Source organism: Scyliorhinus torazame, chromosome 17, assembly GCF_047496885.1.
Source record: "Scyliorhinus torazame isolate Kashiwa2021f chromosome 17, sScyTor2.1, whole genome shotgun sequence".
NCBI classification, from domain to species: Eukaryota; Metazoa; Chordata; class Chondrichthyes; order Carcharhiniformes; family Scyliorhinidae; genus Scyliorhinus; species Scyliorhinus torazame.
Window position 1 is genome coordinate 38860356 of NC_092723.1, and position 17871 is coordinate 38878226.

Consider the following 17871-nt stretch of genomic DNA (forward strand, 5'->3'; position numbering starts at 1 on the left):
TTCTTCAGCTCACTTTACAAATTGTATTTTGTTTCACTAACTTGAGTATTTTCTGTTTACGCATTGATCTATTCCGCACTACTGAGGGAAGTGCAGCAGTTAAATATGCCCTGTGGAGTCAGGAGCCCTGGTGACAGAGTTCCGGCTGCCAATTTAGGACTTAATCCCCTGGGGGCTCCTGGAGATCAGATTGGCAGGGGTGCCACCAGTATTAATGGTACACATTAGTCCCCACTCTGTTGCTGGCTCTGATCCCCTAGTCTATCAGGGTAAAATAATTGGATCAATTATTAGGAGTAAATTTAGAATATCTGCATGATAATAGCCTTATAAAGTCACCAATGTGGATTCCGAAAAGGAAAATCTTCCATTATCAACCTTCTAGATATTTTTGTGTAAGTAACATCCTAAGAGGGTTATAGAAAGCCCAGTGACATGGTCCATCTTGGCAGTAAGAAAGCATTTGATAAACCTGCCAGGAAAGGTTTCTGTTTTAGCTTCAATGATTGGAGATTCAAGGTAAAACACTAGCCAACTTCTTATCCGTTCCAAGGGGTTGGTAACATATGTTATACATGTTGCAGCAAATAAGTTGGAATGTAGGGAAGTGCTCTCGGGATAGCTGTTGGGAATCACACTATTTCTGATTTGCATTTTAATAAGGATTTACATTCAGGGGCTCACGGTGAACATGTAAAACTCACAGATGATACTAAAGGAGGTGGTCATGATGTGGAGATGCCGGCGTTGGACTGGGGTGAGCACAGTACGAAGTCTTACAACACCAGGTTAAAGTCCAACAGGTTTGTTTCGATGTCACTAGCTTTCGGAGCGCTGCTCCTTCCTCAGGTGAATGAAGAGGTCTGTTCCAGAAACACATATATAGACAAATTCAAAGATGCCAAACAATGCTTGGAATGCGAGCATTAGCAGGTGATTAAATCTTTACAGATCCAGAGATGGGGTAACCCCAGGTTAAAGAGGTGTGAATTGTACCAAGCCAGGACAGTTGGTAGGATTTCGCAGGCCAGATGGTGGGGGATGAATGTAATGCGACATGAATCCCAGGTCCCGGTTGAGGCCGCACTCATGTGTGCAGAACTTGGCTATAAGTTTATGTTCGGCGATTCTGCGTTGTCGCGGGTCCTGAAGGCCGCCTTGGAGAACGCTTATCCCGGAGATCAGAGGCTGAATGCCCTTGACTGCTGAAGTGTTCCCCGACTGGAAGGGAACATTCCTGCCTGGTGATTGTTGCGCGATGTCCGTTCATTCGTTGTCGCAGCATGGTCTCGCCAATGTACCACGCTTCGGGACATCCTTTCCTGCAGCGTATGAGGTAGACAACGTTGGCCGAGTCGCACGAGTATGTACCGCGTACCTGGTGGGTGGTGTTCTCACGTGTAATAGTGGTATCCATGTCGATGATCTGGCACGTCTTGCAGAGATTGCCATGACAGGGTTGTGTGGTGCCGTGGTCACTGTTCTGAAGACTGGGTAGTTTGCTGCAAACAATGGTTCGTTTGAGGTTGCGCGGTTGTTTGAAGGCAAGTAGTGGGGGTGTGGGGATGACCTTGGCAAGATGTTCATCGTCATCAATGACGTGTTGAAGGCTGTGAAGAAGATGACGTGGTTTCTCCGCTCCGGGGACCCGCGACAATGCAGAATCGCCGAGCAGAAACTTATAGCCAAGTTCCGCACACATGAGTGCGGCCTCAACCGGTACCTGGGATTCATGTCGCATTACATTCATCCCCCACCATCTGGCCTGCGAAATCCTACCAACTGTCCTGGCTTGGTACAATTCACACTTCTTTAACCTGGGGTTACCCCATCTCTGGATCTGTAAAGATTTAATCACCTGCTAATGCTCGCATTCCAAGCATTGTTTGGCATCTTTGAATTTGTCTATATGTGTGTTTCTGGAACAGACCTCTTCATTCACCTGAGGAAGGAGCAGCGCTCCGAAAGCTAGTGACATCGAAACAAACCTGTTGGACTTTAACCTGGTGTTGTAAGACTTCGTAAAGGAGGTGGTGCCATTGAATCTGAGAAGGCAGCTTAGGATTGACAATATGAATTCAAGTATGTTCAATTGCAATCGGCCTGATAAGGGTGGAGGTGGTAAAGGCATCGGCCGAGGTGAGAGAGCAGGGCGAGAAGATGAAGGAGGTGGAGGAGGCCGTGACACGACACAGCGACCAGGTCACCTCGATGGGGGACAAGCTGCGGAGGGCGGTGGAGATTAACAGAGGACTCCGATCAAAGCTGGAAGACTTGGAAAACCGCTCACGGTGGCACAATTTGAGAATTGTGGGCTTGCCCGAAGGGACAGAGGGCCCAAGGCCAACGCAATATTTCGCTAAAAAGTTGCGGAGCTGATGGGGGAGGGTGAGAGCCCGACCCTGTACGAGCTAGACCGAGCTCATCGGTCATTAAGGCCGAAGCCCAAAGTGATCGAGCTGCCAAGGGCAATAATTATCTGCTTCCATAAATTTTGCATGAAGGAGAAAGTATTAAGCTGGGTGAAGCAGGAGCGTGAGGTGCTGTGGGATGGTACTGCGGTTCGGATCTACCAGGACTTGACAGTGGAGTTGGCAAAAAAACGAGCGGCGTTTGGGCGAGTGAAGGCGGCTTTGTACAAGAAGGGGGTGCGATTTGGTGTGGTGTACCGGCGAAGTTGAGAGTAACATATAACACCAAAGACTTTTATTTTGAGACAGCGGAGGCGGCTGAGGCGTTCGTGAGGGCAGATGTCTTGGGACAGACGTGAAGAGCGGAACTGGAAGAGAGACTGTGGACTATGTTTGAGCGGCTGGAAAATGTACAAATGTTACAACTTTCTTTTTACTGATTTGTATTGAAATTTACTTCTCTTTGCATTGTTACAGAGTTCAAGTTAATGGTGTTCTGTGTTGCGACGGTTAAATGTTATGTTAGTGAATTGTAGTGGTTGGATTGTTGGGTTTGTTTTGGTGTTTTTTTCTCTGGGACTGGGTGAAAGGGGGCGAGAGGTCTTGGCGGGGGGAGCCACCCGCGCTAGCTAACTAAAGTGAACGGGGGTGAGGTGAGAGGAGGACTGCGGACGGTGGAGCCTGGATAGCAGGCTTCAATGGGCCTACGAGGCGAGCAAGAGGGGGTGGAGGGATGGATGTTGGGGGATGTTTTTGCAGGGGGGGTTCTTGGGAGGGGGGGGAAGGGGTTCGATGTTAACAATGGACAGGGGTGGGTCAGGCTTATGGGGCAGGGCCCGGTGGTATGGTGATGGTGGATAAGAAAGGTGGGGGGGGGGGGGTGAGATACCCCCAGTAAGGATAATCACATGGAACGTGAGAGGGCTAGGAGGTCCGGTCAAGAGGTCAAGGGTGCTTGCACATCTTAAAAGTTTGAAAGCCGATGTAGCAATGCTGCAGGAGACTCACTTGAGGGTGAAGGACCAGATGAGACTTTAAAAGGGCTGGGTTAGCCAAGTGTTTCACTCCGGATTTGATGGAAGGGCTCGAGGGGTAGCGGTGCTGGTCAGCAAAAGGATACGCTTCCAGATGGAGAAGGTGGTGGCAGATCAGGGGGGTAGATATGTGATTGTGACAGGGGCACTGGAGGGGAGATTAGTGGTGCTGTTAAGTGTATACGGTCCCAATTGGGACGATGTGGGATTCGCGAGGAAGGTGTTTGGGGCTATTCCCGACTTGGACACGCATGAGCTGATTGTGGGGGGGGGGGACTGGAACTTGGTGCAGGAGCCAAGGTTGGACAGATCATGGCCACGCTCGCTGGTCCCATCAGGGGAGGCGAAGGCGCTGGCTGGGCTAATGGTGGAAATGGGAGGGGTGGACCCTTGGAGGTTCCTGCACCCAAGGGAACGGGAGTATTCGTTTCTCTCAGCGGTCCATAAGGTATACTCGCGGATTGACTTTTTTGTGGTGGGAAAGGCTTTGCTGGCTGGAGTCAAGGGGTCGGAATACTCTGCAATTGCAGTGTCAGATCACGCTCCACATTGGGTGGGTATGGTGCTGGAGAAGGGGGCAGCGCAGAGACCGGGGTGGAAACTGGATGTGGAACTTTTGGGGAACCAAGTGTTCTGTGAGAAAATTGAAAAGGTAATTAAGGAATATGTAGGTTTCATTTGTACGGGTGAGGTGTCGAAGGCAGTCGTCTGAGAGGCTCTAATGGCGGTGGTGACAGGTGAGGTAATTTTGTTTAAGGCCAGGGTGGATAAAGAGGAGAGGTTGGAGTGGCAGAGGGTAATAGATGAGATGTTGGAGGTAGATAGGAGGTATGCAGAGGATGGGGACCCGGCGAAGCTGGAAAAGAGGAAGGAACTACAGGCGAGCTCCGACCGACTGTCCACCAGAAAGGCGGTGCGCAAACTGAGATGAGCAAGGGGTGCAGTTTATGAACATGGAGATATGTTAGCAGGTCAGCTCCGGAGGGAGGCAGCGGCAAGGGAAATTCTTCAGGTGAAGGATAGGGCATGGAAGTTGGTGGTGGCCCCAGTGCTGATTAACAAGGTTTTTGAGGAGTTTTATGAGAGGTTGTACAAGTCAGAGCCATTTGGGGGAGACCGTCATATGCAGGAATTTCTAGATGGGTTGGAGTACCCGAGGCTAGGGGAGGGGACAGGGCTACATTAGAAGGAGCAATAGTGGAGCTGGAGATAAAGGATGCAATTGGGAGGATGCAGTCGGGGAAGGTGGCAGGGCCGGATGGGTTTCCGGTGGAATAATATAAAAAATTTAAGGATAGGTTGGCACTCCTGATGGTGGGGATGTTTGAGGAGGTGATAGGGAAGGGGGTGTTGCCGCAAACCTTGGGGCAGGCATCAATTTCCCTGTTACTAAAAAAAGATAAGGATCCAACGGAGTGTGGGTCGTATCGGCCCATATCACTTCTGAATGTGGACGTCAATGTGTTGCCGAAGGTACTGGCGGGTAGGCTGGAGGAGTGCCTGCCGAAGGTGATAGGGGAGGATCAGACAGGGTTCGTGAAAGGGAGGCAGCTGTTTTCGAACATTGGGAGGGTTTTGAACGTTGTTATGGCACCGGCGGAAAGAAAGGAAACAGAGGTAGTTGTGGCATTGGACGCCGAGAAGGCGTTTGATCGGGTAGAATGGGGGTACCTGATGGCAGTGCTGGAGCGGTTTGGGATTGGACCAAGGTTTGTGAACTGGGTAAAGCTATTATATAAGGAACCGAATGCGACTGTCCGCACAAATAATAGCAGTTCGAGATACTTTTCTCTCCACCGTGGGACGAGACAGGGATGTCCTATGTCCCCCCTGCTGTTTGCACTTGCGATTGAGCCGTTGGCCATCGCATTGAGACGTTCGGGAGCATGGAAAGGAATAGTGCGGGGGTGGGGGGGGGATAGAGCATAGGGTGTCCTTATATGCCGACGACTTGCTGCCGTATGTGTCGGAGCCGAGTGCGTCGAAAGGAGGAATATTGGAGCTACTGCAGGTATTTGGGTCTTTCTCGGGGTGCAAGTTGAACCTGGACAAGAGTGAGTACTTTGTGGTGTCTCGGTCGGGGGTGGGGACAGGGGTGGGGTGCTGCCATTCCGTAGAGCAGGGACTCATTTTGGGTATCTGGGGGTGCAGCTTGCCCGGGAGTGGGGGAGGCTTCGCAGGTACAACATCACTAGTTTGGTGGGGAGAGTGAAAGCCGACCTGGCAAGGTGGGATGGCCTTCCTCTGTCACTGGCGGGTCGGGTACAGGCGGTTAAAATGAATGTGTTGCCGCTATTCCTGTTTATTTTTCAATGCTTACCGATTTTCCTGCCAAAGTCTTTTTTCAGGGAGATTGAGGGAAGGATTACCTCATTCATATGGGGAGGGAAGGTGGCCAGAGTGAGAAAGGTGCTGCTACAGAGGGGAAGGCAGGCTGGGGGTTTGGGTCTCCCGAACCTGTTGTACTACTACTGGGCGGCGAACGTGGAGAAAGTGCAGAGCTGGGTCAGAGGGGTTGATTCTCAGTGGGTCAGAATGGAGGAGAGTTTGTGCAGGGGGTCGGGGCTGAAGGCACTTGCAACAAGGCCGCTCCCGATAGCTCCGGGGAAATATTCAGGGAGTCCGGTAATAATAGCTTCATTGAAAATCTGGAGGCAGTTTCGCCAATACTTCAGGTTGGGTTTAGGGTCAAGTGAAATGCCGATTCGGGGGAACCGCAGATTTGAGCCAGGGAGGTGGGATGGAAGTTTTCGGAAATGGGAAGAGAAGGGGATTAAGACGCTAAAAGATTTGTTTCTTCGGGGTTGGTTTGCAGGATTGAGGGAGCTGGAAACGAAGTATGGGCTAGAGCAGGGAGAAGAGTTTAGGTACATGCAGGTTCGGGATTTTGCCAGGAAGGAGATACAGAGCTTCCCAGAGGAACCGGCCTCCACATTGCTGGAGGAGGTGTTGACGACAAGGGGACTGGAGAAGGGGGCAGTGTCAGCGGTGTACGGAGCTATTCTGGAAGAGGATAAGGCACCACTGGAAGGGATCAAAGCAAAGTGGGAGGAAGAGTTGTGAGAGGGTATAGAGGAGGGGGTCTGGTGTGAGGTGCTCCGGAGAGTGATTGCCTCCACCTCATGTGCGAGGTTGGGGCTGATACAGCTGAAGGTGGTATATAGAGCGCACCTCACGAGGGCGAGGATGAGCCGATTTTTTGAAGGAGTAGAGGATGTGTGTGAGCCTTGCAGGGGGGGCCCTGCGAATTACGTTCATATGTTTTGGTCCTGTTCAAAGCTAGGGGAGTACTGGAAGGAGGTGTTTAGGGTAATTTCCAAGGTGGTGTGTGTGAAACTGGACCCGGGTCCCCAGGAGGCCATATTCGGGGTGTCGGACCAGCCAGGGTTGGAAACGGGAGCGGAGGCAGATATCATAGCCTTCGCCTCGTTGATCGCCCGAAGGCAGATCCTGCTGGGATGGAGAGCAGCCTCTCCACCCAGTGCCCTGGCGTGGCGGGGGGACCTGTTGAAATACTTAACCCTTGAAAAGGTTAAGTTCGAACTGAGGGGAAGCTCGGAGGGGTTCTACAAGTCATGGGGAGTATTTATTATGCACTTTCAAGAACTGGATAACATCGAACATTAGTGGGGGGTGGGGGGGGGGGTGCTGTGTAGATTAAGGGTGACTACGGGTAATCCCGGATTCCTTTTTGTCATTTGTTTATGTAAACATGCGGGCTGATGTTTGGGGGTTGGTGGGCGGATGGGATTGTTGTTATTATGGGGATTGACATACTTTGCTGATTATTGTTTATTGTTGATGGGTGTAAATATGGGAAAAAATGTAAAAAATGGAGAATAAAAATATTTTTAAAAATTAAAAAAAAGTATGTTCAATTGCAAAATCAGTGACAAAGTGTTAAGTACTATACAATGAATGATGCAAGTTATTCCATCATTGCCATCAAAATATCTAAGGAAAAGGTTGAAAGAGATTTAAGAACTTTAATGAGCTCATTTTTTTGACATGTCCAATGACTGGAACAGTAGTCAACAGAGCAAGTGGAATGTCACACCATCTCGTCAAAATAGTAGAGTAGAACCCTCATGAGGCTGCCACTGCACTTCATGAATCCCAGGGAGAGAGGTCCTGTGAGAAGGAGAAAGGAGGACAGTGACAGTATGTAATAATAATAATAATTTTTATTGTCACAAGTAGGCTTACATTGCAGTGAAGTTACTGTGAAAAGCTCCCGAGTCGTCACATTCTGACGCCTGTTCGGGTACACCGAGGGAGAATTCAGAATGTCCAAATTACCTAACAGCACGTCTTTCGGGACTGGTGGGAGGAAACCGGAGCACAGGGAGGAAACCCACGCAGTCACGGTGAGAGCGTGCAGACTCCGCACAGACAGTGACCCAAGCCGAGAATCGAACCTGGGACCCTGGCGCTGTGAAGCAACTGTGCTAACCACTGTGCTACCATGCAGCCCATGTGTGCATGTATGTACTCTGCTCAGACAGCGGAGCCGAGTGTCCAGGCATCTCGGACCTCCCCGCCACTGGACCAAGACCTTGTTGCATCAAGCCCGGATGGTAGCTGGTGTGTAACGGCCATCCCACGTTAAAAGAACACCTGCAAAGGCATCTTCCACCCCTTAAAATGAAGTTCAGGACATAACACGTCAGGACCCTCATGGATGACCCCAATAGTGAAAGATGAACCGGCATATTGCTACAGTTGCACGGGGGCTTGGGCTTTTCAACAGTGACATTGCCACCCTCAGCGAGACCCGGCAGGCAGGGGAAGACCAGCCCAAGGAAAAAGGTGGCAGATAAACCTTGACTGGAAAGGTAGACCAGAAGGTCACTGCCTCCACACGATTGACTTCGCCACTAGTTGGCCATTTCAGAGTCTCCCCTTGCAGGATAAATGAATGCCTCATGACTCTTCGACTCACCCCCATCTGGAACCAGTGCGTTATAGTTCTTGGCATGTACCCCCCCCAAAAATGGAAGCTACAGACAAGTCCAAAGAGCAATTTTACTCCAGACTGGAACAATCCTTGGACCGAGTCATCAGGCGACAAGCTGATTCTCCTTGGCAACTTTGATGCCTGAGTTGGATAGGACACAGACTCTGGGCAGAGAGGGGTAGGGAAATCCAACACCTGCTCCTGACGAAATGACCAGACCATGGCCTCGTCATAACCAATACTTTGTTCTGTCAAAGAGCCTCTGGATTCTCCCCCAGTGTAGCGACTAGGGGATTTCACAGTAACTTCCTTGCAGTGTTAATGTCAGCCTACTTGTGACAATAATAAAGATTATTATTATTATTACAGTACAAAGTCTCATGGCAACACCCTCGCTCCAAATATTGGCTCCTGCTTGACTACGCCATTGTCCACGTGAGGACTGCAAGGACGTGCATATCACCCGCACCATGACAGGAACCGAGAACTGCTGGACGGACCACTGTCTAACCCGCTCTGATCAACATCAATGTAGCTGCAAAGCAGCGAAGGCAACAGAAATAATACCGCAGGAAAATCAGCACTGAGGTATTCAGACCCTGATTAGAGAACACTATTCAACCAGTGTCCCACTACCAACATGACTGCTCCAATGATCCAGAGATGGTATGTCCACAGCCTGCGGTCTGTCCTCAAGACCTCCATAATAATCACCTGTGAAGAGCCACTTGACCAGGAAACATCAAGACAGGTTCGGTGAGAAGGACCAAGAGAGCAAGGTGCTGATGAGCCATAAATGCAAGGCTTTTCTGAACCTGAAACAGCAACTCCACTCGAGAGCAAGAAAGCAGCTCTACAAACAGCTGAAGACTGATGTGGAGCAAAAACCCTGTGGCCTAAAGAACAAATGGGAGGTGGAGAAAGCGCAGGAGATCCAGCAGTCAGTAGACAACAAAAATGCATGAGCGCAATCAAAAGCACCTACAACCCAAGCACCCAAGGCTCCACCCCACTGCTGACCAAGAACAAAGACATGCTCATCAAGAATGGAGAGGCGGTCAGTGCCCGCAGGAAGGAGCACTTTGAAGACCTCCTTAACAGAGACTCTATCTTCAATGCAAGTGTCCCTGACTCCATCCCGCAGCACGCTACCTTCCACCATCTCAGCCCGGCATGATGTAGAAATGGCCATCTAACCACAAAAGAATAACAAGACATCAGGAGCAAATGGAATCTCCATCAAAGCATTAAAACATGATGGAGAAGAACTGTTGGCACAAATGACCTCGTTTCCCTTTTCTGGAAGGAGGAGAACATTCCAGGAGATGTCCGAGACATGCTAATCGTGACCATACTCCGGAAAGGTGACAAGTCCGACTACAGTAACTACAGAGGAATTACCCTGTTGGCAGCCACAGGGAAGTCATCGTAAGCGTCCTCCTTAATCGCCTTCTCCCTGTGGCTGAAGAGTTCCTCCCAGAGCCACATTGTCCATGGCCTCCTTCGAGACTGTCAGTCGTGAGGGATTATGGAGCGTCCTCATCTATTTCGGCTGCCCCCAAAGGTTCATCACCATTCTCTGCCTGCTCTACGATGACATGAATAGCAGTGACCCTGACCAACGTGCTCCACCACAGACCCAATTCACATTCAGACTGGGGTCAAGCAAGGCTGTTTCTTTGCAACAACGCTTTTCTCGATCTTCCTTGCTGAAATGCTCCATCTTGCCCTCAAGAAGCCCCCCACTGGAGTTGAGCTAAACTACAGAAAAATAGGATCCTATTCAATCTCTGCCGCCTTCAGGCCAGATTCAAGGTTGCCCAGTCCTCTGTCATTGAATTACAGTATGTAGACGATAGTTGCATCTCACACTAGGAGACTGAGCTCCAAGCAATCTTCAAAACCTTCACTGAGGTGTACAGAAGCATGGGCCTTACATTAAACATCAGTAAGACGAAGGTCCTCCATTAACCTGCACCTGCCACACAGTCCCCCCGCGCCCCCCCCCCCCCCCTCCTTTCCAGATTATCAAAATCCACAATGATATCTTTGAAAACGTGGACCGCTTTCCATTTCTTGGGACCCTGCTGTCAACAAGGGCAGACATTGACTAGGAGGTTCAATGCCACCTTCAGTGTTCCCTGAGGAAGTGGACCAGCCCAGGCATCAAGCTTACGATCTACAGAGCAGTTGTGAAACCTGCCCTCCTATATGACTCAGAGACGTGAAATATGTACAGCAGGCACGTCAAAAGCTCAACCAGCAGCGCTTCCTCCACAAGATTGTGCAAATCCGTTGGCGGGATAAGCGCACGAGAGTCCGTGTCCTCACTCAGGCCAACATCCCAGCATTAAAGCATTGACACGCTCGATCAGCTTCCCTGGGCGGACCATATTATCCGCATGCCTGACACAAGACTCCCAGAACAAGTGCTGCACTCTGAGCTTCAACACGGAAGGCGAGCCCCTGGAGGGCAGAGGGAACGCATCAAGGACACCCTCAAAACCTCCTTGGAAAAAGTGCGACATCCTCACCGACACACGGGAATCCCTAGCCCAAGATCCCATAAAGTGGAGGAAAAACATCCGGGACTGAGCTGAACACCCCAAGTTTCATCGACGCGAGCACACTGAAGCCGCACGTCGACAGCGAAGGAAGCGCATGGCAACCCTGGCACTCCACCCACCTGCACCTCCAAGCACAGTCTGCCCCACCTGTGGCAGACTGTAGGTCAAGCATTGGACTTGTCATCACATGAGAATTCATTTTTAACATGGAAGCAAGTCATCCCCTCCTCTGGAGGGACTGCCGAAGAAGAAATGCTGTTAGAGAGGAAATTCTAGGATTTTGACCCAGTGAAGGAACAGTGATATTGTTTCAAGTTAGGATGGTGGCTTGGTGTTGGGATGGTGTGTCTTGGAGGGGAACCTGTAAGTGTTCCAGTGCATCTGCTGCCTTTGTCCTTCTTGGTGGTAGAGGTTGTGGGTTGGGAAGGTGCTGTTGAAGGAGCCCTGTGATTTGCTGCAGTTCATCTTGTGGTTGGTACACACTACTACTGTGAGTTGGTGGTGGAGGGAGTGAATGTTTAAGGTGGTGGATGAGGTGGCATTCAACCCATAATCCAATGCATTCCTCATAAACTTGCCTATATTCGGTACCTAATAGATACTAATTCTAGTGATGACATTCTGCAACTTAGTAAACAGCAATTTCGCTTCTAAATGGAGTAATTGAACTATTGTTAATTCAATTTGCATGGTACTTACTCTTACAAGTCATAGCTTACCATGACGAGTCAGTGATTCCTCATTTAAACCGAATGCGTAACAGAAACTGATTCACAAGGAGACCGAGAAAAGCAAAGCCGAGAATTGTCAGTTTAGAAACTTCACTGTCACCATTGCATCTTCCTGAATGTCAACCTTGAATAGTTTTCTTTTAAATTTGTTCGAAAGACCATTGACTACTGACACAGGACTTGTAAAAAAAAAAAAAAAATGTTTCACTGATTTTTAAGTGCTTGAAGTTTCAATTTTCAACGCAACTGAATCTGCAAAATATTTCTGCAATTCTCAATAATTCCACTCTTGTGAATGTTCTCCTTCACAAACAGGTCCCCAGTTAAAATCGAACCAAAATGTCTCATTCCAGATTTGTCTCATTGTTCTGGAATATGAAATACGGGGATCAGTTGATTAGTGGTGCTGACAAGCATAAGTGTAGATGCTTTGGATAGAATTTAAGATTGTGGGGAATTTAGTGCAAAAGCAAAGAATATGTGATCCTTATTTTTAGCGATTATGCCACGCATCTATTCCATTCTTAATTCAAAATTATCAAACACTTATTGAGATGGTAAGTCTCACTTTCTGCTATGCACAGTATTATAACAATTTCTATGCATTACTTTATTAATTAAGTTTAATATTGTATTCATAGGATATGTATTTTTTTTATTTGTGTGGTTTGTATCTGAATCGGTAGTCTTGGACAAGTGGAGATCTTTGCATTTGGCGTGATGGATTGAGTATATATCAAACTGAATTCTGTTCTTTCTTTAAGGGGCTCCTGATGTTGTTGCAGAACCTCCCGACAATTCACTGGGGTAATGAAGAAGTTGGTCTTCTCCTAGCGGAAGCGTACAGGCTTAAGTACATGTTTGCAGATGCACCTAATCACTACAGACGATAAGTGGTTAGCAAAAACATTGAGAGCTGAATTTAAACTCCTTGCGGTCTTTCAGGTCAGGTGGGCATCAGCTCTATTGGCTGAGACAGCAAATCTTTCAACTACTTTGAAAGTAGTTTCTAATTACTTGAAGCTTTTCTTGAGCTATTATTGTAATATACTAAATTGAAAGTAGACTGAGAACTCCCTCAGTTTGCTCTTCACAGAGCCTTGATAAATCTTTGATACTAGGTTATACATAATTCTTAGAAAAGGATTTAAAAGGCATTATATAGTGTGTTTCTGTATAATAGTTACATTGTATGTGTCCTTCATTTGAACTACTGTGAGCTTATACTTAAAACTTGCTTAAATGTTTGGGTTTAGTGTGCACAAAGGAGACTGGTTAAATTTTCTTCATTCCAAAACACAACTGGCATCTAGTTTCTTGTGGTTGTGGTCTCATCACAATATTTTTAATTGTGCCTCTTTTTTAAAAAGAAAAATTAGTTTTCCTCACTTTATTTTGAAGTTGCTGTGTACTATTTGATGTAAACTTTAGCTATTGTGGTGAGGTACATTCATTTAAAGTATTTTTCATTTCTACTAATTATCATTTTTATAAGCAATAAAATTATTCATTTTTCAATGTAGAAATTTGGGAAGAAAGTATAGCTATCTTTATAACTTTTTTTTAAAAAGATCTGTGTTGTGAAAACTAATGCTGTATTGAAAGGCCAATTATTAATGCCAATAGTGTAGATTTCAAACTACTGAAGCCATTCAAGATGAAAATATGTTTCTCAGGTAATTCCTTTTGATTTGTGTGCCTTTTGACCAATTCTTTTTATGCAGAGTTGAGAACATTGCAATATTTATGTTTAAAATTGTTTTGAAATAGTTGATGCCATTTTTGTTTAAGCTCTTAATACTTCCCCTTTGCCTGCAGAAACATACCTTGTGTACGAATTCCAGGGTTTAAGAAATTGTTCATGTAATTAAAATATATAAATATATATATAAATATATATATTTTTAAATATATATCTGAGACCTGAGAAGCAGATTTTTGCATTGATGGCCAACAATTATACGGATAGGGTGAAATCTCCGATTTTTGTTCCTTCCCCCTTTTATTCCTGCCTTATTGGTTTGAGGCTCTAATATTACAGAAGTGGTGCAGAGAATTTAGTCCAATTAACCTGGCTGGAAAAGTGGCTTGCCCTGCATCCAGCAATGACTGATATAATTCTCAGATTGCCTGTTATTTTCAAGCATGCTCGAGATATGGGGAGAAAAGGTGAGAAAATAGATCTGAGGTACTATTCAGAAGCAATCTAACAATAGTAGAGGGGCTGAATAGCACATTCCTGCTCATATAGGCAAAGATGTCAAGGGATCTAAAGAGAGAGCAGAATAAGGGAATTGAGGTACAGATCAGCCATGACCCAAGAGTATGACAGCACAAACGCGAGGGGCTAAATACCCTTTTGCTTTTCCTATATGCAGGAACCATTACTACTCGCCCTCTATGTTGAGAGGAACTGTGTCTCCTGCAAAATAAAGTAGGCTGCATCATTAGTCTCGCAGCCTGCCTGATACCATCTACCGAAACCATCTCTAACTAGTAGCCTGTCAAAATTATTGTAATTGTGCATTCTTGGGATTCAAGCTTGGAACTTGATCTAGTAATTCCAAGGCTGTGAGTCTTTCTGTTGTTAGACCCCTGGGTCGGCTTTATTGTCATATCAGAAAAACGTAGCCCTTGTTTACTTCTACATTGAACTTGCCGCATCTGAGCCTTATGTCACTGGGTGGTGTAATTCTTTGGAAGTTGTATTCCAGATGGGTTTTTGGTGAGAAACTGCAAAGAAGAGGCAGATAAATGATATAGGTTCAGAGGTCCAGAAATAGACTTTATTACACGTTTTAAAACTATGTCAATAATTTCATTTGCTTTTTAACTTATTGTCTGAATGCCACATGTGCTTTTAATTGTGTTTTCCTTTTTATGTAAAGGGCAAATTATTGAAAACTACTCTGCTGTAGTTTTTGGTGTGCGTGTGTATGTGTCACTCTGGGAAATTTTAAATAATGTAAATGGTAATTTTTACATTGAATTTCAAGCAAAATTGTGCATTAATTTCCTGCTTTCTAAAAGGAAGGGTGAATATGCAAATTATTTTCAAGACAGTTAGGCAGGCGTGCAAGTTCACTCATGTATTTACAGTCCAAACAACTGGTTCTGCTTGTTTTTATATTTGCTTGAAAATGGTTATGTTCTAATCAAAGTCAAGCACATGGATCAAAGCACAATTAATTTCTTTGTAAAATTTGGATGGTAGCAAGTGTGTTGCTTTTTTCCCCTTCACAGATAATGTGGCTTCCCTGGCTAATCCCAGGCTAATCCCAGTTGCTGTTGATCTACGAGTTGATTTACCACCAATAGGAAGGCCAAAATTGAAAGATATCAATCTAAACTACCCTTTGTCATTGGTTGCATAATACATTGGCTAAAATTGGGAACAGATTGGTTGGTTATGACCATGGCTGAGGAATGGTTATATGGTGCAAAAAAGCTTTAAATAGTATTTTTTTTAAAGTGGCAAGTGAACACACTGGTGCAGCTGTTTTCACTCGCCATGTGAATAATGAGACTGCTTTAATCAGAATTTCTATCATGTATGTGATACTTATCCATATGTTGTGTGAAGCTGGGATCTTAATAAGGAAGCAGAGGAAACAAGCACCATTTTAGCCTTTATATACTGAAGATTTGCTATTTACACGATGAAAAGGTGAGCGGAACCAACATGCAGAACAAGTGAACTTGTGTGCCTTGACTAACTGTTCTGAACTGTATAAATGCTGTAGTGTTTGGCCATGGCATCTCACGTTGTAAATATTAACACAATATCTATGACTCTGGAATGCTTACAGCTACACCATCAGAAACCAGAGAGATGTTGCATGGTATTTCAACAGTTACGTCAGACCTTTGGGACGGAAATGAATTCTAACTGTGACTTTCCACCTTTTCACTGTGTGATGTTTTAACATGATATGTGCTATCAAAAAGACACAATTTGTCGTCTCTTCTGTGTGCAATAAGTCCAAAAGATGATTTATTTGTGTAATAGCTGTTATAGACCTGTTTTGCAGATGACATAATACAAGATATTCCTTTAAAGTAATTTATCAAAGACTGGAACCATGTGATCTCGCAAGCACATTTGTACAGCAGTGAAGAGATTAATATATTCGCCCTTTGGATGATGTTGTCTCTGAAATATGCCAAATTCTTTTTCAAACCATGTTTTTTTAATGCTTCTGTAGTCAGTGCTATTATGAGACTTTAAAAAAAAAATTAAATTCCTGCTCCACATCAGTTGGTAGTCTTTGATTATTATTTCTGCATCTGCACCTCTGCAATATTCACCCAAGATTACGTGGTTAGCACTGCTGTCTCACGGGGACCAGGGCTCGATTCCGACCTCGGGTAATTGTCTGTGTGGAGTTTGCACGTTCTCCCCATGTGCGCGTGGGTTTCCTCCCTCAGTCCAAAGATGTGCAGGTTAGGTGGATTGGCCGTTCATTATTTAGACTGTGCCCTCTGGTTCTAGATTATCCCAGATAGGGGAAACATCTTTTCTGTATCTAATCCCGTTGAGCCCTTTAAGAGTTTTATAAGTTTCAATGAGACCCCCCTCTCATTCAACTAAACTCGAGAGAATAGAGACTCTGGCTCCTCAATCTCTCCTCACAGGACAGTCCCACCATATCAAAAATTAGTCTGATGAAACTCCGCTGCACTCCGTCTATGGCAAGTATATCCTACTTCGGTTAAGAGGATTGAAACTCTGCACAATATACTCCAGATGCAATCTAACCAAGGTTCTATATAATTAAGTAAAACTTATTTACTTCTGTACTCAAATCCTTTTGCTATAAAGGCCAAAATATAATTTGCCTTCCTAATTGCTTGCTACATCTGTATGTCCGCTTTCAGTGACTTGTGAACAAGGACACCCAGGGTCTTTTGGACATCAACACTTCCCAATCTCTCACTATTTAAAAAACACTCTGTACCTCCATTCCTCTTACCAAAGTGGATCACCTCTCATTTTTCCACATTATATTCAAAGTATCCATGTTCTTTGCCCACCCACTAAGCCTGTCAACATCCCCTTGAAGCCTCTTTGCATTGTCTCACAATTCACGTTCCCACCTAGTTCTGTGTCATCTGCAAACTTGGAAATGTTACATCCAAATTATTGATATAGATTGTGAATATCTTGGACCCAAGTACTGATCCTTGCAGTATCCCATTAGACGCATCCTGCCAACCGGAGAATGACCCATTTATTCAAACTCTGTTTTCTGTCCGTTAGACAATCCACAAGAAAATATTAACTCCTCTGCCATGTGCTACCGATGTGTGTCGGGCCTTCTCTTGAAGTCTGAATATCCAAATGTGCCATTGGCTCCCCCTCATCGATATACCAATAACATCCTCAAAAAACTCCCAACAGGTTTATCAAACATGGTTTCCCATCATATGCTGACCTTAAGACCCAGTGCTCCAGTTAATGCAGCACTACCAGAGCATGTGCCACTGAGGAAATGAGTCTCCTTCAGAGATGTAACTGAGGATTGACTCAAAGAATGCACTGATGCAAATACTGTACTTAAGATAAGAATAATCTGATACATTGATATGGATGCAGAAAATTGTAGAAAATTAAACAACGTGGACGGGATTCTCTGTCCCGCCAACCCCATTTTCTGGCATGGCTGCGGATTTCTGCATTCCTGCCCCCGGACAATGGGGGGAGGGGGGGTTCCCCCAATGTGGCCACCCCCACGCAGTCAGAAAAGCTGAAGATCCCGCCGACGGAGAATCCTGCAGAATGTGTTTGCTCAATATCACACACAACCTGCAAACAATATTTGTTGTGCAATGAGTTTGACTGTTTTCTGAGTTTGCAGAGCCTAGCTGCATTTTGAATGTTCATTCATAAACTAAGGAATGTTAACGTAATAATGCAATGGGCTCCACTGATTAAGTGCCAGGCTGGAGACATTGACCCTTATCAACATTCCTTTTGATAGCTGTAGCATCAATCTGGTATTCTCACCATGAATGACTGCAAGTTTGATCACCTTTCCAACACTTCTAAATTTGGTGAATTGTCACTATTCTCCAACTTTCACTTCAAAGGTTCCTCAACAATTTTATTTTGAAATAATCCTCATCATTCTTAGTACCCTTGCAATTCCTTGGTCAATCAGACGAGCCAAC

The 17871-nt window shown here is 45.8% G+C and overlaps 1 protein-coding gene across 4 annotated transcripts in view; it reads left to right on the top strand.

The window, feature by feature from the left end:
• The window catches only part of LOC140393829 (TBC1 domain family member 22B-like), a 475263-nt gene extending 459306 nt beyond the window's left edge, over nt 1-15957 (top strand). For all 4 annotated transcript variants that reach the window (XM_072480324.1, XM_072480328.1, XM_072480329.1 and 1 more), the window contains one exon: nt 12465-15957. In XM_072480324.1, the coding sequence (XP_072336425.1) occupies nt 12465-12593 (129 nt within the window). In that variant the 3' untranslated portion in view covers nt 12594-15957. The remainder of the gene's footprint in view (nt 1-12464) is intronic.
• Nucleotides 15958-17871: the final 1914 nt, after the last annotated feature.